This window comes from Microcaecilia unicolor, chromosome 2 (genome assembly GCF_901765095.1).
Source record: "Microcaecilia unicolor chromosome 2, aMicUni1.1, whole genome shotgun sequence".
In the NCBI taxonomy this organism is placed as follows: Eukaryota; Metazoa; Chordata; class Amphibia; order Gymnophiona; family Siphonopidae; genus Microcaecilia; species Microcaecilia unicolor.
The window spans coordinates 489,829,293-489,853,111 of record NC_044032.1 but is presented as its reverse complement, the minus strand read 5'-3'; the positions used below and the strand labels follow the sequence as shown (position 1 = coordinate 489,853,111).

At 42.2% G+C, this 23,819-nt stretch overlaps 1 protein-coding gene across 3 annotated transcripts in view; it reads right to left on the bottom strand.

The window, feature by feature from the left end:
- FAM193A (family with sequence similarity 193 member A) overlaps nt 1-23,819 on the bottom strand; it is a 328,734-nt gene that overhangs the window by 41,544 nt on the left and 263,371 nt on the right. For all 3 annotated transcript variants that reach the window (XM_030191118.1, XM_030191119.1, XM_030191120.1), the window contains 2 exons: nt 6,365-6,644; nt 5,512-5,698 (listed from right to left, as the gene is read on the bottom strand). In XM_030191118.1, the coding sequence (XP_030046978.1) occupies nt 5,512-5,698; nt 6,365-6,644 (467 nt within the window). The remainder of the gene's footprint in view (nt 1-5,511; nt 5,699-6,364; nt 6,645-23,819) is intronic.

Below are 23,819 nucleotides of genomic sequence, written 5' to 3'. Positions count from 1 at the left end.
ATTAAGGATATAGCCCTGTTATACCTGGAACACTTCTTAAAGCCACTGGAGACTTTTGTTTTTCTGGGGCATGTCTAGGAAAACAGCCACAGTGAAATCAAGTGATTCAATGTTGAAAATTACTGAGTGCCCAGGGACTAACAAGGCCAGAAAAGGGCCAACAAAAAAAGAAAGGAAACTAAATGCTTAATGAACCTAAGGTGATACCGGGGGGGGGGGGGGGGGGGGGGGGGGGGGGGGGAGGGGGGAGGTGGCCCTGCGTAACAGTGACAGGATTTACAAAAGAGGAACAATTAAAGGTGACCAATTCACACCACAGAAAAATAGTGACTGGGTAAGTCCCACGCAATAGTGGCAGGTGCAAGTATGCTTAGTGCAGCATTCTCAAAAGCTTGACGCAAGCAAGCTGGAAAGCTGTTCCCACATAAGGTCTCTGTTGGATGATGTCACCCATGTGAGACTATCCATACCCTATTTGTCCTCAGAGAAATGTTAGCATTCTAAGCACTTGTATGTGTAGAACACATATAAATGTGAACACCTAAGTTACAGAATTGTCCTTTTAGACTTTTAATATTGTGGAATGTCTCAATCATATCACCTCTCTCTTTCCTCTAGGGCAGAAATTTCTCAATCAGAATGTTGTGCCAAATATTTTAGGCACAGCAAACAGGAGGAACCTCTATTTCTAGAAACAGCACAAGAAGGAAAAAGTAGAGGCTGGCCAAAGGACGATCCAACACAGGAAATTATGCTTAAATATAATTTCCAGCTTGAGTAGAAGGACCCGACACACTCTGTGTTTTGGCGGCACTACCTGCCTGCATGCCCCAGGGGTCAGAATCAAACTCTCTGTAACCAAACAAGTGTGTTTAAAATGCTGGTACAGTAAACTCTTGTAAAGCAAAGGAAAACAAGAGGATACGATGGTCAAATGAAGCAGCCCGAAGGCAGTCACTCTTACAGAGTTTGTGACCCCTGAGGCAGGCAGGTAGTGCTACCAAAACATGGACCGTGTCGGGTCTTTCTACTCAAGCTGCAAATAAAGTGTATTTAAGCACCATTTCCTGTGTTGGATCGTCCTTTGGCCAGCCTCTACTTTTTCCTGCTCGTGCCAAATATTTTGTCATCAAGAGCCATGAGGCAAGTTGCCAAAAATTAGAGTTAGCAATTCTACACTTTCCATAAAAGCCACATGAACCTATTGCCTCAGGAGGGCAAAGAGCCAGGTAGTTGAAATCCCTGTCACCTCTTCCTGCTGTTGCTTCTCGCAGCCCTGGGTGGAAATGTGGGGTGCTGCTCGATTGACAGTTCTCTTCTGAACTGCTCTCATCTATACACCTCCAAAGATTTATGTTCTCCAGAAGTGACACTCCTAATGAGGTCTTACCAATGATTTGAACTCATTCAAAAAAGAATTACAAATAGCAATGGGGGAGAGACATGCAGAATACACACAAAACGGCTCATTTTAGATAGGTCACAGAGAGGAACTGAGAGGTCCAGCTTGGGACATGTTCTGCCAAACACAAAGCCTTTTGTATAACTAGGATATCTGCAAATACATGGGTGCTTGCTAGCGTCTTCAGTGGGAGCAGCAAAAACTAAGGGGGGGGGGGGGGGAGGTGAGGGGAGTGTCCTGTGTTCTTTAATTACTATTACTGAAGCAAGAAACATCACAGGTTTCTGACTCCCTCAACACAGATAACAGGGCCCCAAACTAGGCCTACTATCTATTAAAAGGATTGCTTGTGGGATAACACAAAAGTAGGACCTTTAATATGATGAACACATCAATGACCCGACATGACCGTATAAGCCTGCTTCAGAGGTCAAAGAACCTGTAGTATATACTGGTACAATATGGTCCTGTATACATATGTGAGGATTCGTGTATTTAGCCGTGCTGTATGACAAAAACGGTGAAACGCTGAGCTTCACTACAGGTTCTTTGACCTCTGAAGTAGGCTTACACACTGATGGGTTGTTGATGTGTTAGATTTGTTCATCATATTAAAGGTCCTATATTGACTTTTTGGAATCCTTGTTTATTTTGCCTCACTCCTTTTGTGTTGTTCCACACATTTGTGAGGTTTGGATTTTCTCCTTTTGTTCTCATTGCTTGTGGTATCACATGATACCCCTTCCCCCTAACAACAATCATACCTCCCATCCCAAATCCTCTTGCTGTTCTAAGGGTCTCCCTGGTGTCTAGTAAGGGGGAGGGAGGGGGTGCACCTGGGCATAAAATCATGCCTCTGACCCCCTGGTAGAGGTACTGCAATAGTACTGCTAGAGATCAAGCTTCTAAATAAGGGGTGTGAGGTTGTATGAAGACTACCAAAGGAAAAAGATTTTCATTGCTGTTTTTTTTCTCTTACATTTGTACCCTGCACTTTCCCACTCATAGCAGGTTCAATGCAGCTTACATATTATATACAGGTACTTATTTGTACCTGGGGCAATGGAGGGTTAAGTGACTTGCCCAGAGTCACAAGGAGCTGCCTGTGCCTGCAGTGGGAATCAAACCCAGTTCTCCAGGACCAAAGTCCACCACTCTAACCACTAGGCCACTCCTCCACTGTGACTACTAAAGCTATTTGCATTGTTATCTGCCATGGTCTAACTCCACCTCAGGAACACCTCCATGAAATGTGGATGCAAGAAGACACACACTTGAAAAATATGTATACTTTTACCTGCATTCAGTGTGGGCAACTGATATATATAGTCTTTTAACCTGGGTAGAAAGCCTCTTACATGACAACTGCTTGTGAAAATTGTCCTCCCATAGACCAGTAATAAATTTACTAAACAGTAACCACAAGAAAAACAGTGAAATGATCAGATATGCAAAGCACAGGAGGTCTACACCAATACTCACGTATTTATGATTGTGCATGTGCCAACTGTCAAACAGTAGCTCCACAGTATGCCTACACTGTCTGTACACTGGAGCTGCATGTTTTAATTGGCCAACAGCAGTTTCAAACTGTGAATCTACATTGTAACTAAGCACCTGCTCGTTACATCATCTGTTGGGGCACCAACAAAACAAAGTATGCAGTTAGTTTGGTTGCAATAAGATATTCTTTGATTATGTTGAATTTTGCCCCTATCATCCTCATGGTCTGTCTCAGCCACCTCCCCCACTAGATAATCCAATCCTTGGGCAACAAGGTACCTCTTTTGCTAGTCACAGGACTCAAGTGATGTTTCTTCTAAGGCACTGTTTCTCAACACAGTGCTCAAGGCACACCCAGCCAGTCAGGTTTTCAGGATACTCACAATGAATATGCGTAATTGAGATTTGCATACCAAGGAGTCAGTGTACACAAACCTATCTCATGATTATTTATTGTGGCTATCCTGAAAACCTGACTAGCTGGGTGCACCGGGAGGGATGGGTTGAAAAATACTACTCTAAGAGCATCCACAATACCACAGGTTGGCTGTAGAGACCACTACTATATTAGCAGCTGTCTACCCCTCTCCCTTTCTTGGGATTGAGTATGCAACCTCAACTGTGCACCCATACAAACATCTTCCACAACAAAATTGTGTATGAAAGCTAATGTTAAAAGCCTTCACATTAATGCTCTACTCTAATGCTGTACAATTAGAGGCACGCACCAAAAGGAAATAAGATAACAGTTGTCTCTCAATCCCTTCTGAGAGTGCAGGTATGTTTAAAGTATGAATTACTTAACATAAGGACTGCCATACTTGTCAGACCAATGGTCCATCTAGTCCAGTACAGGCAAAATCCCAGAGCAGGAAGATTCCATGCTACTGATCTCCCGGATAAGTAGTGGCTTTTTCCATGCCTATCTTAATAGCAGATTATGGACTTTTCCTCCAGGAAGTTGTTCAAACCTTCCTTAAACCCAGATATGCTAACTTCTGTTATCACATCCTTTGGAAACGAGTTTCAGAGCTTAACTATTCATTGAGTGAAATCCTCCTATTTGTTTTAAAAGTATTTCAATGTAACTTCACTGAGTATCCCCTAGTTTTTGTAATTTTAGAAAGAGTAGACAATGAATTCATTTTATTTGTTCTACTCCACTATGGATTTTGTAGACCTCTATCATATCCCCCCCAGCCATCTCTTCTCCAAACTGCAGAGCCCTACACTCTTAAGCCTTTCCTCATATGAGAGGCATTCCATCCTCTTAATCTTCTACAAACATTAACCCCTTAGGAGGGATTTTCTGAGGTTTTAAGGAAGTAGCTCCAGGGGGAGCAAGGGAGGAGAACTTTAGATCAGTTTTCTGGAAACCTAGCTTTTCATTTTTTTTTTTTTTTTTGGGGGGGGGGGGGGGCAGTGTTCTTCAGATTCTGATACAGTATTTTTAAGTGACTGATTCTGAAAGGGAAGTTTTCCTACCTCCTACTGTTTACCCTTTTTCTTCAGTAACACTTCAAAGTGTGGAAACTTATTTGAAAGATTCTAAGACCGATTCCTTTATGCTTGGAAGCACACAGCTTCCCCATCTGGAGTCTGGAAGAACTACAGGGACTGTGCAGAGTTTGTCTGGTCTCATAGTGACATAGTAGGTGACGGCAGAAAAAGACCTGTACGGTCCATCCAGTCTGCCCAACAAGATAAACTCATATGTGCTATTTTATATGTATACCTGACCTTGATTTGTACCTACCATTTTCAGGGCACAGACCGTAGAAGTCTACCCTGTACTAGCCCCGCCTCCCAACCACTGGTGCTGCCACCCAATTTGCGCTAAGCTTCTGAGGATCCATTCCTACTGAACAGGATTCCAGTAAGTTTATCCCTCGCATTTTTGAATTCCATTACCGTTTTCATCTCCACCACCTCCTGCGGGAGGACATTCCAAGTATCCACCACTCTCTCCGTGAAAAATTACTTCCTGACGTTTTTCTTGAGTCTGCCCCCCTTCAACCGCATTTCATGCCCTCTAGTTCTACCGCCTTCCCGTCTCCGGAACAGGTTCATTTGCGGATTAATACCTTTCAAATATCTGAACGTCTGTATCATATCACCCATTTCTCCTTTCCTCCAGGGTATACATGTTCAGGTCAGCAAGTCTCTCCTCATACGTCTTGTAACGCAAATCCCATACCATTTTTGTAGCTTTTCTTTGCACCGCTTTAAATTTTTTTTTTTTTTAACATCCTTTGCAAGATACAGCCTCCAAAACTGAACACAATACTCCAGGTGGGGCCTCACCAACAGTTATGTTCCTTATTCTAACAGAAGACGCTATAGAGTTTTGGCATGTGCAGGAATTGTGACTTAAGCAATCTGAGCACACATCTGAGCACATCTCAACTTTAAAAAAAATATGAAGTTGATTTTGTAAGTTTTTACTTTGTACTTGCTGGTATATACTGCATAATGTATGAAAAAGCCTGCTACATTGAAGGAACCAATATATGCCTATAAAAACGGTACAGAGTGTTGAAAGAAGTATCACACTTCAAAAAGAAAAGCAGGTTAGTACACTTGCAAAACCAAGTAAATAAACTCACCCCTCCATGTCCAAAAAACTCGCAGTAGCAACAATCACAGTATTTCCCTTCTTTTTGATTTGTAGATGTTGAGGTACTAGAACTGTGCTCTGAACAGCTGTCTTCATCTTGACTTTCTTCTCCATCATACTGTTGATGGTCATATGCATTACTGTTTTCACAGTGATGGCCCTCACAATCAGGGTCACTGCATTAGGAACACAAAGCAAATCTTTAGAATAACTAAATGTAGAAAAAAAACCTTTAAAATTAATAGAAGTGAACCTGCTGAAACTCAGTGTTAAGAGCTGAATGGCTGTTGGCAAAGAGTGGCTGGTAGGGATATGTACAAGGCTGTGAGAGAAGGGGGCTATGGGTGCCATCTGTATAGTCTGGGGGGGGGGGGGGAGTCATTTGTACAGTTGGGGGGGGGTGTATGTCTGCAGCTGTGAATGAAGGATGGCTTCTCAGGAAACTACCTATTGGTGGTTGGGAAAGGGACCAAGAAGAGATTTCAGGGCAAGGCAGGTGTCATTGATTTTCAACAAGGTTCCTTCTCCATCTTTGAAGTGATCAATCCCACTGCATGAAGGGTCAGACATTTGAATTTTAATCAGATGTTCTTTCCGGTTAAACAGAGAATAGCTACACTAACAAGTCACTTAAGAATATATTGATTTTCATGATCTTCACAATCACAGGGACGGAATGTCTTGCTGTTAGTTTAATCTGTCTCCATTCCATAGCAGCAAATGTCTTGCTGTTAGTTTAATCTGTCTCCATTCCATAGCAGCAGACTTTGCTCAAGGGTTAGGAGCATTAATTCTGCATTAAAAAAATATAAACTACAATATCAAAAGTGCAGTAAACTTACCTACACACACTTGGTGGAGCACTCACAGAATTGTCGATTGATGTAGGGGGTGCAGCTGTACTGGGGCAGAGTCCTGAATGTGGGTCCACAAATCCAGGAGCTGTTGCTGCTGTTTTTGGAAATGAAGGTGTTGCAAGATTTGGGAGATGGGGTGTAGAAGCTGGAGAAAGTGCAGCAGGAGAGAGAGGAGGAAGATTTGCTAAACTTGTAGGGCTGTTTCTTGGTGCAACCGGCACAGAATGTCTATGGTCCTCTTTACTGATACTGTGAAACACTTCACCTAAATTTTTAAAAAGGCATAATGAGATACTACGGATTTTTTAAGGTAAAATAAAACAAATTTCTATAGTAATGCATTCACACTTGTTAATGTGTTATATCCAATTAGCTCCTCAAGATCAAGCAGCTGAATTCTCTCAATGCTACACTAAGTACAATGGCAAACCCAACTAAAGAAGACAGATTTAATTCCATATTTAGATCAAGCAGTAATTTTCTATAGAGTACAAAATAAGGAGATAAGAGCAGAATTTAGTCAGGATAGAGTATTTATGTTGTTTCACACAGTTTCCTAGAATTTTTAAATATTCACAGGACCAAACTCTCAATTCATACAAAAAACACATTTTTAACAGAGTTTTCTTAAGCTATCCTGTAAGAATTCTTAATACATTGTATATTGATCTTAACTGCCACTGTAAAAGTTTCTCATCTGATGATATGCTCTTCGTCTCATGTTGGATGCATTCAAACAGGATTCAGTGATATAGGGTTGCTGGTGTGAAGACCCCTGGACAAGTTTCAGGAGGGGCTGCCCACCAATAGAACATGTCTATATTATACACTAGTAGAATACCTGACTTTGCTTATACATGCAAAACACAGACAAACCCTTGTCAAATACAGAATAAGTTACTAAAACTAGAAATAGAAAGAAGCAGACAAAAACTGAACTGGAAACTTCATGAAGCCCAACTTCGCAAGAAATGTGAAGCTGGTGAAATAGAAACAGAAATGCACTTCCTATTGCACATTACAAAATACTAGAGTGGAGGAGTAAGTTTATGGTTAGAAAAGCAGGTTCTGAATCAAAGAGACCATAGTTCAAATCCCACTAACATTCCTTGTGACCTTTAGGCAAGGCACTTTATACCCTCCACTGCCTCAGGTACAGACTGTAAGCCTTCTAGGGACAAGGAAATACCTACTGTACTTATCCCATTCCTTTCTTCCCTTCTTTACCTCCTTTCAACTTTCCTATAAGGAAGATGTAGTTCCTTTCCTTTTCACATTTATTTTGTATCTTTTGTAAACTGCTTTGATTCATGTTTTGAAAGGTAGTATATCAAGTTCAAACAAACATGTAACTTGCTCTGAACTACCAATGGAAAGGCAAGAGGGAAATACTAAACAAAATATAAAGAAATATATTTCTTAAAATAACAGAGAAAATAAAAGACCTTCCAATAAAAAAATAAGCAGAAAAACTTTCTCCGAGGACAAGCAGTCCATATTCTCACATGTAGATGAAGTCATCCACTTTGCCTGGTGCGGAGCTTATATAAGCTAATACAGCTTTAAGGGTGCACACAGCGTCCCCACTGCACATGCACTGGTGCCTTCCCGCCTGCTGCAAGAGTGTAGGACCCAGTCTCTTCTCACCTGCAGTGAGGAGAGAAAGCGACTGTCCTGCGCTCCTCACAGCGTCTGGTGCGTGAGCGCTGTTCCTTGTGCCTTCCCTTCGGGGTTTTTCCCCCCGATTATTTGTTTTGCTTTCTTCAGAAAAGTTCCTCTCCCTTCCTGCAGTGTTTTAGTTTGATTTTCCCCACTTTTAAGTTGTCTTTATTTTTGATGTACTCAGTAGGCCCCTCTTTTGCCTTAGCTCTGGCACTTTTTCTGTTGCTTGCCCCTTTTATTCAGTCACCATCGAGCTGTTTGATTTAGTTACGGTTATTTTCCCTTCCATGTCATTGAAGGTTTCCAGTGGCTTCAAGCACTGTAGCTGGTGCAATAGGACTAATCTCTGGCAAAGACACTCATTCTTGGTAACTTCAGTGTTTGGGGCCACAACATACCCTTCTAGCTGTTCTTTGACTTCGTATGAAGAACCCAGCTGGCCACAGAGGCTCAAAGGGAAAAAAAATGTTCGCAGCCTGGTCCAAAACCTCAGCATTGCTAACAGAAGAAGCATCGGCATTGGGTGCACTGGTCCTTATGATAGAGGCCTGTCTTGGACACAGGGAGTGGAAGTGCATTGAATGGGTCTCCACTTGCGTCGATGCTGACTGCTGGGCAGGGCCCCCGGGACAGGTCAGAATCAGACTTGACTCCGAGGCAACATGGGGATTTGATGCTGTCCTTATCGGCACCAAGGAGCATCGAAGACCGGCACTGGGTGAAGGCCAGGAAGCATCGCCATCGATCCCCCTTGATGACCAGTGCCAGGAGCTCTGGGGTACCGAGGAATTCGGTCCCCAATAAGTGTCAGTGCCAGGAGAAGCGCTCCTCCTCCATACAAAAGGTGACTAAGTGGGTCTCCAAGCAACCAGGACCAGGCACACGTCTGGACCCCTGCAGTTCAGCAGTGTCTCTGAACCGACACCCCAGCCTTTCCTGATGGCCTCCCTCGATGTGCGCATCCAGACCATGCTCCATGAGCACTTGGCGGGGACTTTACAACAGTGTACATCGGTGTCTGAGGTGCTTGCACCAGCCGTGCCTCTTGCTGTTGCCTCTCCGGTTAGATCTTCAATGCCGGTGTTGACAGCAGCCGGTGTTGGCACCTCCTCAACATCTGTGGAGGAAGCTTTGCCAGAGTCAAGGTTGGAACCAACATCTCAACACCCTTCTCGGAGACATGGCTGCTCTGTTTCAAAGCAGGCTCGGTCTTAGCCCTCCTACGAGGAATTCTTTGCCAACATCGATGAGGATCCACAGTACTTCTCATCGGAGTCAAATGGTATCCCATCTGACCCCTCTATACCAGAGAAAAAGAGGAAGTCTCCATCGGAGTGCTTTTCCTTCCCTGTTTTTGTCAGGGAAATGGTGGCTACTATTGTCATTCGTTTAGAGATGGAGGACGAGCCTAGAGCTGAGATGTTCGAGGTCCTGGACTACGACTCTCCTCCTAGAGAGGTTGTGACTGTCTCCCTTTACCGGATCCTGGAAGACGTTCAGGTGAAGAACTGGGAGTCTCTCCTGTTGGTCTTTGTGCTGCACAAGAAGACCACCATGTATCAGATCCAGAATTCCCTTCAACAAGCCTCAGCTGCCTCATCATTCCTTGGTGGTGGAATACGCGCTCAAAAGAGCCACGAGTACTAGGGACTATGCTTTGGCGCCCCCTGGCAGAGAGGTTAGAACCCCAAATTCGTTTGGGTGGAAGATGTATCAGGCCTCTATGCTCATCTTCCAATTCAATCTTACCAGCTCTACACAAGCCTAAACTTGTGGAACTTCGTGTGCAGTATGTCTCATTTAGCAGATTCTCTCCCACAGCAGCAGGCCGAATCTCTTCACCAGTAAGCAGCAGAAGGTGTGTAGAAAGCTCTTGGCCAGGGGTGCTTATGACACTTTTGATATGGCGTCCAGGATCTCTTCCCAGAGTATAGCGATGTGCAGACACTCATGGTTTTGTATCTCTGACTTGGATCCTGTGGTCCAGGAGAGGTTGGCGAATGTCACATGCCGGGGAGGTAATCTTTTTGGAAACAAGGTGGAGGAGGCTGACCTCGTCAAGAAACACAGACACAATTACTCTCCTGCCAGACATCTTCTGCACCTTCTTCATCTAGGAGGTTTTTGGGCAAGCTGAAGAGTGATCCCTACTACTCTCAGACACAAGCATGCTCCTTCTTTTCGCCAGCATGTTGCCTTTCGGCCTTGTTTCGGCTCACAGAGTATTCACCAAGCATCTTGCAATAGTAGCAGTGTCACTATGCAGACTAGAAGTCCATGCGTTCCCCTATCTGGACGACTGGCTGGTAAAGAGCATGTTGAAAGATGGTGCTCAGGAGTCCATGTAGAGAACTATTCAGGTGTTGGAGCTAATAGGGTTCATTTTAAACTACCCTAAGTCCCATCTCCATCCCATTCAGCAATTGCAGTTCATCGGAGCCCTGCTAGGCATGCAGCAGGTGTGGGCTTTTCTCTTGTTGCTCTTGCCACTCAGGTTTGAGCCAGCCAGCAGGTCATACATAGCTTGGAAAATGTTGAGGTTGTTAGGCCACATAACCTCCATTGTCCATGTCACATCTTCACATGAGAATTGCTCAGTGAACCCTTGCTTCCCAGTGGTGCCAAGCTTTGGGGAACCAAGCGGATACCATCTCAGTAACACCAGAGCTGGTTCAGTCTCTACTTGGGTGGAAATTCAGTCCAATTTGACTGTGGGACTTCCATTCCTAATTTCTCAGCCCCAGAAGGTGCTGATGATGGATGCATCCCCCTGAAGTGGAGAGCTCATCTGGATGGCTTTCACACTGAGGGTGCTTGGTCAGCTCAGGAATCAGATCTTTAGATCAATCTCCTGGAGTTACAGGCAATCTGGAACACTCTAAAGGATTTGAGAGATTGACTGTTCAACCAAAGTGGAGGAGTGGCCTAGTGGTTAGGGTGGTGGACTTTGGTCTTGGGGAACTGAGGAACTGAGTTTGATTCCTGGCACAGGCAGCTCCTTGTGACTCTGGGCAAGTCACTTAACCCTCCATTGCCTGCCGCATTGAGCCTGCCATGAGTGGGAAAAAGCGCGGGGTACAAATGTAACAAATAAATAAAACTGTACTCAAACAATCAGGTTGCAATGTACTACACCAACAAGCGGGGGGGGGGGGGGGGGGGGGGGGGTGGGGGTTACTGGATCATGCCCACTGTGTCAAGAGGCTGTCTGGATGTGGCACTGGACAGTCCAGCATCGGATGTTCAAGGCCACTTACCTGACTGGCACATCCAACAGCCTGAGTAGGGTCATTCAACATGGGCGTTGCCTGCGAGATCCACAAAGTGTGGGGCACCCACATGGAGGATCTCTTTGCCACTCAATTCAATCACAAAGTCATAAGTACATAAGTATTGCCATATTGGGACAGACCAAAGGTCCATCAAGCCCAGTATCCTGTTTCCAACAGTGGCCAATCCAGGTCACAAATACCTGACAAGATCCCCCCAAAAATACAAAACATTTTATGCTGCTTATCCCAGAAATAGTGGATTTTCCCCAAGTCCATTTAATAACGGTCTATGGACTTTTCCTTTAGCAAGCCGTCCAAACCTTTTTAAAACTCTGCTAAGCTAACCGCCTTTACCACATTCTCTGGCAACGAATTTCAGAGTTTAACTACATGTTAAGTGAAGAAAAAGTTTCTCTAATTCATTTTAAATTTGCTACTTTGTAGCTTCATTGCATGCCCCCTAGTCCTAGTACTTTTGGAAAGCGTAAAGAGACACTTCACATCTACCCGTTCAACTCCATTCATTATTTTATAGACCTCTATCATATCTCCCCTCAGCCGCCTTTTCTCCAAGCTGAAGAGACCTTAGCCGCTTTAGCCTTTCCTCATAGGGAAGTCGTCCCATCCCCTTTATCATTTTCGTTGCCCTTCTCTGCACCTTTTCTAATTCCACTATATCTTTTTTGAGATGCGGCGACCAGAATTAAACACAGTATTCGAGGTGCGGTCGCACCATGGAGCGATACAAGGGCATTATAACATCCTCATTTTTGTTTTCCATTCCTTTCCTAATAACACTTAACATTCTATTTGCTTTCTTAGCCGCAGCAGCACACTGAGCAGAAGGTTTCAACGTATCATCAACAACGACAACTAGATCCCTTTCTTGGTCCGTGACTCCTAACGTGGAACCTTGCATGACGTAGCTATAATTTGGGTTCCACTTTCCCACATTAATCACTTTGCACTTGCTCACATTAAACGTCATCTGCCATTTAGATGCCCAGTCTCGTAAAGCCCTCTTGAAATTTTTCACATTCCTCCCGCGATTTAACGACTTTGAATAACTTTGTGTCATCAGCAAATTTAATTACCTCACTAGTTACTCCCATCTCTAGGTCATTTATAAATATGTTAAAAAGCAGCAGTCCCATTACAGACCCCTGGGTAACCCCACTAACTACCCTTCTCCATTGAGAATACTGACCATTTAACCCTACTCTCTGTTTTCTATCTTTTAACCAGTTTTTAATCCACAATAGAACACTACCTCCTATCCCATAACTCTCCAATTTCCTCTGGAGTCTTTCATGAGGTACTTTGACAAACGCCTTCTGAAAATCCAGATACACAATATCAACCTGCTCACCTTTATCCACGTTTGTTCACCCCTTCAAAGAAATGTAATAGATTGGTGAGGCAAGATTTCCCTTCACTAAATCCACTAAATTCTGTTCCAGGTTCCAGGTCCACAAGAGACTAGTGTCGGATGCCTTTCTCTTTCATTGGGGGGACTGGTCTGCATGCACATCCTCCCATCCCTCTTGTGTGGAAGACTTTGCTGAAACTGGAAACCGAAGAACCATGATCCTGATCACTCCATACTGGACCAGGTATATCTGGTTCCCTCTTCTTTTGGAGTTGTCCTCCGAAAAACCTTGGAGATTGAAGTGTTTTCTGACCCTCATCACGCAGAATGAGGGATCCTTCTACATCCCAACCTCCAGTCTCTAGCCCTCACAGCCTGGATGTTGATGGTTAGAATTTCCTTCCTTGCATCTTGCAGTGGTACTGCTGTCTGCCAATCACTGTATTCGGTAAACAATCTTCTTGAGGGTGTCTCCAGGGTCTTGCTGGCTTCCAGGAAAGATTCCACTGAGAAGTGCTACTCTTTTAAATGGAGGTTTGCTGTGTGGTGTGAGGGCAAGGCCCTAGATCCCCTTTCTTGCCATACACAGGCCCTGCTTGAATTCCTTCTACACCTCCTCTGAGTCTGATCTCAAGACTCCACCTGTAAGAGTTCACTTTAGTGCGATTAGTGCTTACCATCACTGTACAGAGGGTAGGCTCATCTCTGGACAGCCTTTAGCTGTTTGCTTCATGAGGTTTGTTTTTGCAAACCCCTGTCAAACTTCCACCTGAGTCATGGGATCTCAGCGTCGTCCTCACTCAGCTGATGAATGCTCCTTTTGAACTGCTGGATTCTTGTCATCTGAAGTACTTGACCTGGAAGGTCTTGTTTTTGCTGGCAGTTACTACAGATTGCAGGGACAATGAGGTTCCACCTTAGACTAAATTTCATCATAACAGACTAGTTCTCCACATGCACCCTAAATTGCTGCCTAAGGTTATGTCGGAGTTCCATCTGAACCAGATTGTTCTTCCAACATTATTTCCCAAACCTCATGCCCATCCTGGCAAAAGTGTACTGTACACCTTGGACTGCAAGCAAGCACTGGCCTTTTACATGAAGCGGACTGGACCCTACAGACAGTCAACTCAGCTTTTCATTTCTTTTGATCCCAAGAGGATGGGGGATGCCATCAGGAAATGCACAATCTCCAATTGGCTGACTCTTGAGGGTCATGTCAAGGCTCACAATGTCAGAGTAATGGCTGTGTCAGTTACCCACTTGAGGTCAGCTTCCATTGAAGAAATTTGCAAGGCTACAATATGATCTTCAGTCCACACATTCACATCTCGCTACTGCCTTGAGCAGGATACTTGACGTTATAGTCGATTTGGACAGTTCTGCAGAATTTGTTTGGGATCTGGAATCCAACTCCACCCCGCTAGGCCCGTTTTGTTCTGATCCAGGCTGCACTCTCACCCAGTTGTATATGGTTTCAGGTTGATCAGCATTTTGATTCACCATTTGCGAGGCCAAACTGCCCAATAGTTATTGTTTTTGGTGAGCCTGATAGCTAGCGATTCCCACATGTGAGAATGGAGAAAGCAAAGATACTTATCTGTACAAGGTATTCTCTGAGGACAGCAGGGCATTTATTCTCACATAACCTCCCACTTCCCCTTGGAGTTGATTCTATGCTATGTTATTGTACAGATGGTCCTGCGCTCTCACAGCAGGCAGGAAGGCACTCACACATGTGCGGTGGACATGCTGCGAATGCTCTTAAAGCTGTATTTGCTTGTTTATGATTCACACCGGGTGAAGTGGATGATGTCACCCACATATGAGAATGAATGGCCTGCTGTCCTTGGAGAATACCTATTACAGCTAAGTATCTTCACTGTATAATCCTGGGAGAAAAAAGAAAGAGCTGCTACAGTACCAGCATACATTGCATACTACCAACAGGCAAGAAATGTGACCTGAGAATTGTTCTTGTTATTGACCTCTCTGTAAATATCTTGTTACTATTATTTTGCAAATTAGTTTCTTTTTTCCTTTCTTTCTCTTTATATACCAGAAAATATATTACTTCTGCAAAATGTGTACAAGGGTCATCCAAAAAAGTTAACTGAATATGAATCGATTTTAAAATGGAAGTTCTGATCTTTTAAAATAAGATTGTACATAAGTAATGCCACACTGGGAAAAGACCAAGGGTTCATCGAGCCCAGCATTCTGTCCACGACAGCGGCCAATCCAGGTCTTATTGAAAATTCATGAGGTCTTTTTATTGGGAGTCAGGCAAGGGAAAGTATGAATCATAGAAGACATGACCAAATATAGTGATGGAATTTCTTGCTGAGCCCACTTGAGATTTTGATGTTGGGTGGTGCCGAGATGATCCTACATCCTCTCCTACAGCAGGAATATTTTCACCTTTTGTTTCCAATCATACAAGAGTGAGCCGGCCTCGGGGTAATTTGAGAAACTACTTTCTAGTCACATTGAGCCTGCAAATAGGTGGGAAAATGTGGGGTACAAATGTAACAAATATAGTAAATATATATAATGTGTATGCTGTATTCCTTGACATTTGATATGAGCAAGCTACCAGGCAGTTGTTGAGAAAAAGGAATTTTTCTATTTCATTTCTAGAAGTGTGCTGCTGCCACTGCTAGGTGCTATGCTTTAGAGACAGTTCAAATTTACTTACTGTTCCTTTTTCTTTGAGTAATATTAGAGAGAGTTGGCACTGCTGGACTCTCCTTTATGGAGGGTTCCGTTATTAAACTGTCACTCACTAAGGTCAAAAACCAATTTACTTCAAGTTTTGTTGGAGGAGCAGAAACCTGATGTGGTGTGCTTGACAGAAACTTGGCTGCGACTGGTTTATCTGGCTATTTAATCTTTTCCCGATCGTAGTTGATCTTCAAAGGGGAGGAGTAGTGGTGTTCACTAAAAAGCCAATTGTTGAAGTATCTAAGGAAAAGTTTCCTTATAAAGAATCGGTTTTCTTGAAGTATTGTGGGTGCTTTTCGATTATATATAGCCTTATTTTACATTGTAACATAGTAGATGACGGCAGAAAAAGACCTGCACGGTCCATCCAGTCTGCCCAACAAGATAAACTCATATGTGCTACTTTTTGTGTATACCTTACCTTGATTTGTATCAGCCATTTTCAGGGCACAGACCGTAGAAGTCTTGCCCAGCACTAGCCCCGCCTCCCCCCACCGGCTCTGCCACCCAATCTCGGCTAAGCTTCTGAGGATCCATTCCTTCTGAACAGGATTCCTTTATATTTATTTGTAGCATTTGTATCCCACATTTTCCCACCTATCTGCAGGCTCAACGTGGCTTACATTGTTCCGTAATGGTGATCACTAATTCCGGAAAAGATAAATACATAGTTAAAAGGAGGAGACAGAGAAGATTAGGTAGTCAAATAAAGTTAATTTTCATAGCAAGAAATAGAAGGTATTGGATTAAACTTCAATCATGGTAGATTAGCTTAAACAATCAGGAATAAAGTGTTATGTTATGTATAATTCTAATAAAGATTTTGTTACTAGTATCTAGGATGGGTCTTTGTGGTATGCCCTATTGAATAGATTGGTTTTCAGTAATTTACGGAAGTTATTTATGTCGTGTGTTGTTTTTATGGATTTTGGTAGGTTATCCCACGCATGTTTGAATTCTGTTACCGTTTTCATCTCCACCAACTCCCGCGGGAGGGTACCACTCTTTCCACCACTCTCTCAGTGAAACAATACTTCCTGACATTTTTCTTGAGTCTGCCCCCCATTTCATGTCCTCTAGTTCTACCGCCTTCCCATCTCCGGAAAAGGTTCATTTGCGGATTAATACCTTTCAAATATTTGAACGTCTGTATCATATCACCCCTGTTTCTCCTTTCCTCCAGGATATACATGTTCAGGTCAGCAAGTCTCTCCTCATATGTCTTGTAACGCAAATCTCATACCATTCTCATAGCTTTTCTTTGCACCGCTTCAATTCTTTTTACATCCTTAGCAAGATACGGTCTCCAAAACTGAACACAATACTCCAGGTGGGACCTCACCAACGACTTATACAGGGGCATTAAAACCTCTTTTCTTCTGCTGGTCACACCTCTCTCTATACAGCCTAGCAACCTTCTAGCTACGGCCACCGCCTTGTCACAATGTTTTACTGCCCACCTCGACTATCCTGTGAAATTTGGGATACGGTTCTGCAGACAACTGCTGAATTAGTTGTGGCATGTCCAAATATTTTTTTAGGAGATTTTAATAACCTTGTGATATCTCGGGCTGCTGCCTTTCCTTCTTTTTTACATAATTTGAATCTGCTTCGGTAGTTATATGTTCCAACCCATTCGGGGGAGAATGTTTTAGATTTGGTTTTTTGGCTGATTTGTTCACCCCACTTAATATTACTGATATTATCAGTCTCTCTCTTGATCTAATCATAAGGAGATATGCTTTTCTCTTAGTGGAGTTCAACCTACAGTGGCTGTAGACAGAGGCTTTTTCCCGTTATATATGGAGGATTGATTCTCAATTGTTGATACCATTGTTCCAGCATTTTCCTTCTGATTTTCTGAGTTTACCATTGGAAGAACAGGTGAAATCTTTGGTTGATACATTAGAAGTGGAAATGGAGAAGCAAACACCATCTAAGCATGCGCCATTCTGGTGAGTTTAGGAATTGCAGATGCAAAAATGTGAGCATTTGCGGGCTAAGTATAGATCCAAAGACTTGAGGGAGAAATGTAGGGTTATTCTGCGGTATTATTCGAGGGAGGTATTATTCATCAGACTAAGCAATCCTTTTTGTCTTTAGTAAAGAAAGATACTTGTCCAGCACGCAAGTTGCTTTCAGTGTTATCGAGTTTGTCTGAAGGGTCTTTGGCTAAATGTTTGGTAATGCCTAATGTAGAAAGTATGGTTGATTTTTTTTTTTGTGACTATACACAATGGATCAATTTCTGAAGACCCTACAAACAGTTTCACTGCTCACGATATAGGATAACAGATAGGACAACAAACTCCACCACAACTTTTTTTCTGACCAATGATGGTTGGTATGTAGTTCTTGCTGTGTGGTTTTCAGCAAGAGTACTGTGCTGAGCTCTTCTTTCTCTACCATTTTGGGTTGCTGGCATGGCCCTATCTGTTGTCCTATATTGGGAGCAGTGAAACTGTTTGTAGGGTCTCCAGGAATCGATCCATTGTGTATAAGTCTAATTGAGTTTCTGGCTCGTGTTCCCTATGATTTTTTTTTTTTAGCCAAAATTGATCAGACGTGTGGACATTTGGTTATAGATGAAATATTGGTAAAGTAGGATACTGTAAGTGCAGCTGTCTGTTTGGAGGGAATTCCAATCAGTTTGGTTAATAGGTTTGGAGAAGGTAATGAAACAAATTAAGCAGTCTGTGTCATGTTTGGATCCAATCCCACTGAAATGGGTATTGCTGCCAGCCCGTGGGTTACTGTCTTTGGTTCTGGTGAACCAAATTTGGAATTGAGTATAATGCCAGTGGTTTGGAAGGACATTAGTACATAAGTACATAAGTAGTGCCATACTGGGAAAGACCAAAGGTCCATCTAGCCCAGCATCCTGTCACCGACAGTGGCCAATCCAGGTCAAGGGCACCTGGCACGCTCCCCAAACGTAAAAACATTCCAGACAAGTTATACCTAAAAATGCGGAATTTTTCCAAGTCCATTTAATAGCGGTCTATGGACTTGTCCTTTAGGAATCTATCTAACCCCTTTTTAAACTCCGTCAAGCTAACCGCCCGTACCACGTTCTCCGGCAACGAATTCCAGAGTCTAATTACACGTTGGGTGAAGAAAAATTTTCTCCGATTCGTTTTAAATTTACCACACTGTAGCTTCAACTCATGCCCTCTAGTCCTAGTATTTTTGGATAGCGTGAACAGTCGCTTCACATCCACCCGATCCATTCCACTCATTATTTTATACACTTCTATCATATCTCCCCTCAGCCGTCTCTTCTCCAAGCTGAAAAGCCCTAGCCTTCTCAGCCTCTCTTCATAGGAAAGTCGTCCCATCCCCACTATCATTTTCGTCGCCCTTCGCTGTACCTTTTCCAATTCTACTATATCTTTTTTGAGATACGGAGACCAGTACTGAACACAATACTCCAGGTGCGGTCGCACCATGGAGCGATACAACGGCATTATAACATCCGCACACCTGGACTCCATACCCTTCCTAATAACACCCAACATTCTATTCGCTTTCCTAGCCGCAGCAGCACACTGAGCAGAAGGTTTCAGCGTATCATCGACGACGACACCCAGATCCCTTTCTTGATCCGTAACTCCTAACGCGGAACCTTGCAAGACGTAGCTATAATTATGGTGCAACCGATTTTGAAAGCAAATAACTTAGACCCAATTTGTCCAGAGCATTATCGACTCTCATCAATTTTTTTTTTTTTAATAAGTTGACTGAAAGGGCTGTTCTGACTCAGTTGGTGGAGTTTATTTCTGATAAGGTGGTGTTACATCCTCACCAGACCGCTTTTCAAGTGGGGTATAGGACGGAGTCCACATTGGTCACTTTGACTGGCGAGTTACGCTCTATATTGGACTTAGGAGATATAGAGGCATATTTTCAAAGCACTTAGCCTTCCAAAGTTCCATAGGTTTCTATGGAACTTTGGAAGGCTAAGTGCTTTGAAAATATGCCTCTTGGTGTTATTGATTTCTCTTGATTTGGCATAGGCCTTTGATGTGATTGACTATAAGCTCTTACTGGAGAGACTGTGGGAGATCAGTTTGGAAGGAAAGATTTTAGCCTGGTTTAAAGGGTTTTTTAAAAATCAGACTGGACATTCTTAGTGCTTGATGGTCTAGATAGATCTTCTCCAAGATCTCTTTCTCGGGGTGTGCCACAGGGTTCAGTTTTGTTGCTGGTCCTGTTTAATGTCTTTTTGAGTCCTTTGGGTAGGTCTGATTCAGGAGCATGGTATCAGTCCATATGTTTATGCAGATGCTTTTTTTTTTTTACTGGTGGCCAGGATTCATGCAACTGATTGTGTTTTGGATACATGACAGAGGTGTTTGGATAGGGCCAGGAACTAGTTGTAGGAACACCACATGATTCTGAATACGGGAAAACCAGTGGTTAGGAGGTCAGGAATGTCCTAGTTCTAAGATTTCATTGTTAGGACAAGAACTGTGGTTCCAGTATTTAAGTATTTGTGTGTTGATTGATGCTGATTTATCCTTTACTGAGCTGATGAATGGTTTGATTCATTGAGGCTACATGATACTCCGGAAGATACAAGCTGTGCAGGGGTTTATAGATTCAGAGTCTTTTGATTTTGTTACGTGCTTTATTTATAACTCATTTAGATTATGCTAATTCTGTGTTGTCTGGATTAACTCAGGTGAATCTGCAAAAAATTGCAAACTCTTCAAAATTCTGCAATTCGAATTTTGGGCCGTGTGAAAAAGTAAGAACGTGTAACTCTATTATATCATCTGCATCATTGGTTATCTGTTTATTACAGAATTAGGCTTAAGCTTTTGTTCCTAACACATAAAGCATAATTATAGTAAGACTCTTCCAATTTTAGTTGGCCTATTAACTTTCTATGAGCCTTCGCAGGTTTTGCATTCTGAGGGAGGTTGCTTTTTGAGGATAACAGAAGTAAAACATTAGAAATTGGAATTGACTAAAAAGGTAAAATTAGTTCTTACCTGATAATTTTCTTTCCATTAGTCCCAACAGATCAATCCAGAGGCCTGTGGGTTATGTCCCTCTACCAGCATTCTTTGTCTCCACCTGCTGGTAGAGGGACATAACCCACAAGTCTCTGGATTGATCTGTGGGACGCTATGGAAAGGAGCTTTTTTTAATGTTGCCCTTAAGATATGGAATGCTCTTCCTCAAACATTTTGTGAAGTTGTGTCTATCTTGTTTTAAACGTCTTCTTAAAGCTTATTTGTTTTCTTAAGCTTTTTGATGCCCTCCTACAGGTGTCAGTTGGACTGGATGGTTTGTTTATTTTTAATGCTGTTTTACTGTTTTAGAAAGTGTGATTGGTGATATGCATGTGCTATTCTATCTAAATTGGCATTCACTTCTTTTTATGTATTTTAAATATTCGAAACCGTTATGATTGCTTTAGTGGATAAGCAGTATATCAAATTTAATGAACTATAAACTTTGTGAAGACCCTGTGTGATGCTGAAAATCCAAACATCATCACTTTTGTGGGATTTTGTACATGACAAGGAGTTGCATTTATCCAGTAGTGCAAAAATTTCCAGTGGCTTGGATGATTAAGTATATGGATGAATCTTCCATGACCAAGGGAAACTCAGATCTAACATGGTAAAGTGAATGCAGTATTGTAGAACTAGGATAGTGTACCAGAATATTTCAGTGATTGAAATCCTTGCAGTTTTTGTTAAATTATTTTGTATATGTTATGATATAAAATACATCAAAATAGCATCCTAAAAGGCACATTTTAGACAGGTTGTTGAGATGGCAATTTAGACATCAAGGTCAGGGTGTGCTCAATTCCTCCCCTGAATTTTACTAAAGGCTCTGCTGAACTTGTAGTGTTTTGTAAAATCCCTATACGGATGCTGTCAAATACAAGTATGTTTTCTGGCACATACAGGGGCAGCAACCATTTTATAAAAACAGATGTGTACATTAAGGGTCAAACCACCAAATGAGGGGTGAATTTCCTTATTTCGAAGCTTTACTCCTAGTAGTACTATCATGAGACTATGGGGGAGCGGGGGGAGGGCCACCAGGGGCAGGATTATCCAGGGATCACACTTGTCCTACCAGAGAAACCCCTGGTAAGAAGGTTTGGGGTAGATCAGTATACGAGGTGATGTGAGAGAGGGTGAGGGTGGTGTTGGAAGAGTTGGGGGGGGGGGGAGGGAGGGATTGATTCAGATTTGCATCTGCCCCTTTGTTTAGGCCCCAGGTATCAATAAGTGAATGGAATTTGTGCATGCCTTATGGTAGATGCAGAACTCGATGTGGATATAATTTTCTTCATCTACATTAGTGATTCCCAAACCTGTCTTTGGGGGAACCCCAGTCATTAAGGTTTTCAGGATATCCACAATGCATATTCATGAGATTGACGTGCATACACTGCCTCTTTGGTATGCAAACATGTGTCATGCATATCGATTGTGGATATTCTGAAAACCTGACTAGCTGGGGTTGCCCCAGGACAGGTTTGGGAATCACTTATCTGTGTGTATTTCTATTATAAGATTGGAAATACATGTGAAGTTTTTGGCCTGCCAAAGCTACACCCCTTTAGCATGTGTGTGGCATGGATCACGACATGTAAATAGCAGCTTTCTGAAGGTGGTGCAGCTCTATCCAGAATGCTCATCTAACTAGCTACTAAGCTCTAAAATCTCTTTCTCTCCCTCAGAGATCTTCTGAATTGCCCCATGCATTCCTTAATTCTGATACTGTCCTTCTCTCTATCACTTCTACTGGAAATCTATTCCATGTACTCTCTACCGAGTCTACCCTCTTTTCATTCTCATCTTACTACCCCTCATTCTAGAAAGTCATGTCTACTGAAAGAGACCTGCCTCCTGTGCATTTATACCTCGGGCGTATTCCAAGTGTCTACCTCCTCTCTCCTATTTCACCTTTCCTCCAGGTGTACATATGTAACATTATCATCATTTGTATTTTTCACAGATTCAAAATAAGGAAACTGAATTTAGCATGTACAAAAATCTGAAAACCTTCCATTAAGTACTTCCTAATATTTACTTTGATAGAAATGCCTGTACCTGGATGTAACACAGAGCTAATATTAAAAAAAAAAAAAAAAAAAAAAAAAGAAGAGCTAAAAAGTATCAATTACACCAAATCACTTCTCCACTCCCTGACCAACATTTCCTCCTCTCTCCCCCCATACTCATTTTGTCCAGCCCAGCACCACTGTTGAATACAAGTGATTTGCCTCTTCCTGGTGCTTATTGGCAAATAGCAGAAGTAAAACTTTTAGCAACTTTTTATGTCATTTGGATGTGTGGTCCTTGAAACCTAACAGTGAAAACGCAACAGAAGTAGTTAAAAAAATGTTTTCCGTTCAACACTAGCATTTAACACTCCCAAACCCAGTTTGATGGTCTTCCGAATAAAGATCCATTTTGTTCCCAGTGCCTTAAATATCTTTTGATTATGCTATCAGTCACCTGGTAAGTTGGAGCAGAAGTTGTGTGCAAGAGGCTATTCTAAAGCAATTGTTAAGAAAGGCAATTGCATAACCATAGGGAGTATCTATCTGCTTGAGAGAGGGATCTTAAAAGATATCCTTGCTTATATTTTGAAATTTACAAAATCCACAAAGGCTTTGAGTAAAGTGATCAAGAAATACTCAAGTTTGTTGACATACAGCAGAAATAAAAATCTTAATGACTTTTTTTGTTGTTTGGATGTGCGGTCCTTGAAACTTACTGCATTCTTTGGACACCAGAAATGTGGATCCTGTTCCATTTATGAAATTAATAAGAAGGGAACAGTAGTTTAACTGACATTTTGGAAAATTCAGAAGTTATAGATAGAGTTATATTATTAGTGACTTTCGTCTTTGATTTAGATAGGAACAATGTTTTGAAATTGTATTTCCGATACATGGTTGATAGTTTTTTGGGTTCAAACATGCATATATTTCCTGACACATCAAGGGAATCGCAGACTGGGAGGTGTGAAGTCTTGGCTTTTAAGCCAGGAATCACTGCCCTAGGTGGGACCTTCCTAGCGCGGTTCCCTTGTAAGTGTTTTATTTCCTTATTACTTTTTGTTTGAACCTAAGAAATTATAAGAGTTGTGGAAACAGATGAAGAATCCTCTGCAGCAACTTCCTTCAGTTACCACTGTACCGGCTGCAATAACCGATTAAACTTCCTCCCTCAGAAAATGTGAAGTGTAAGATTAACCATTTTGAGTTTTTCTTATTTTCTTTAAGATTGTTTTCCTGATCTTGGATCTTCCAATTGTGGACAATTATGTAAATATATATTGTTGAGAGAAAATGTTTTTCTTTTTATATTAATTTCTGTATTTCCTTACATTTATGTGATAAATGTGAATGTAATGAAGTAAAATGATAAAA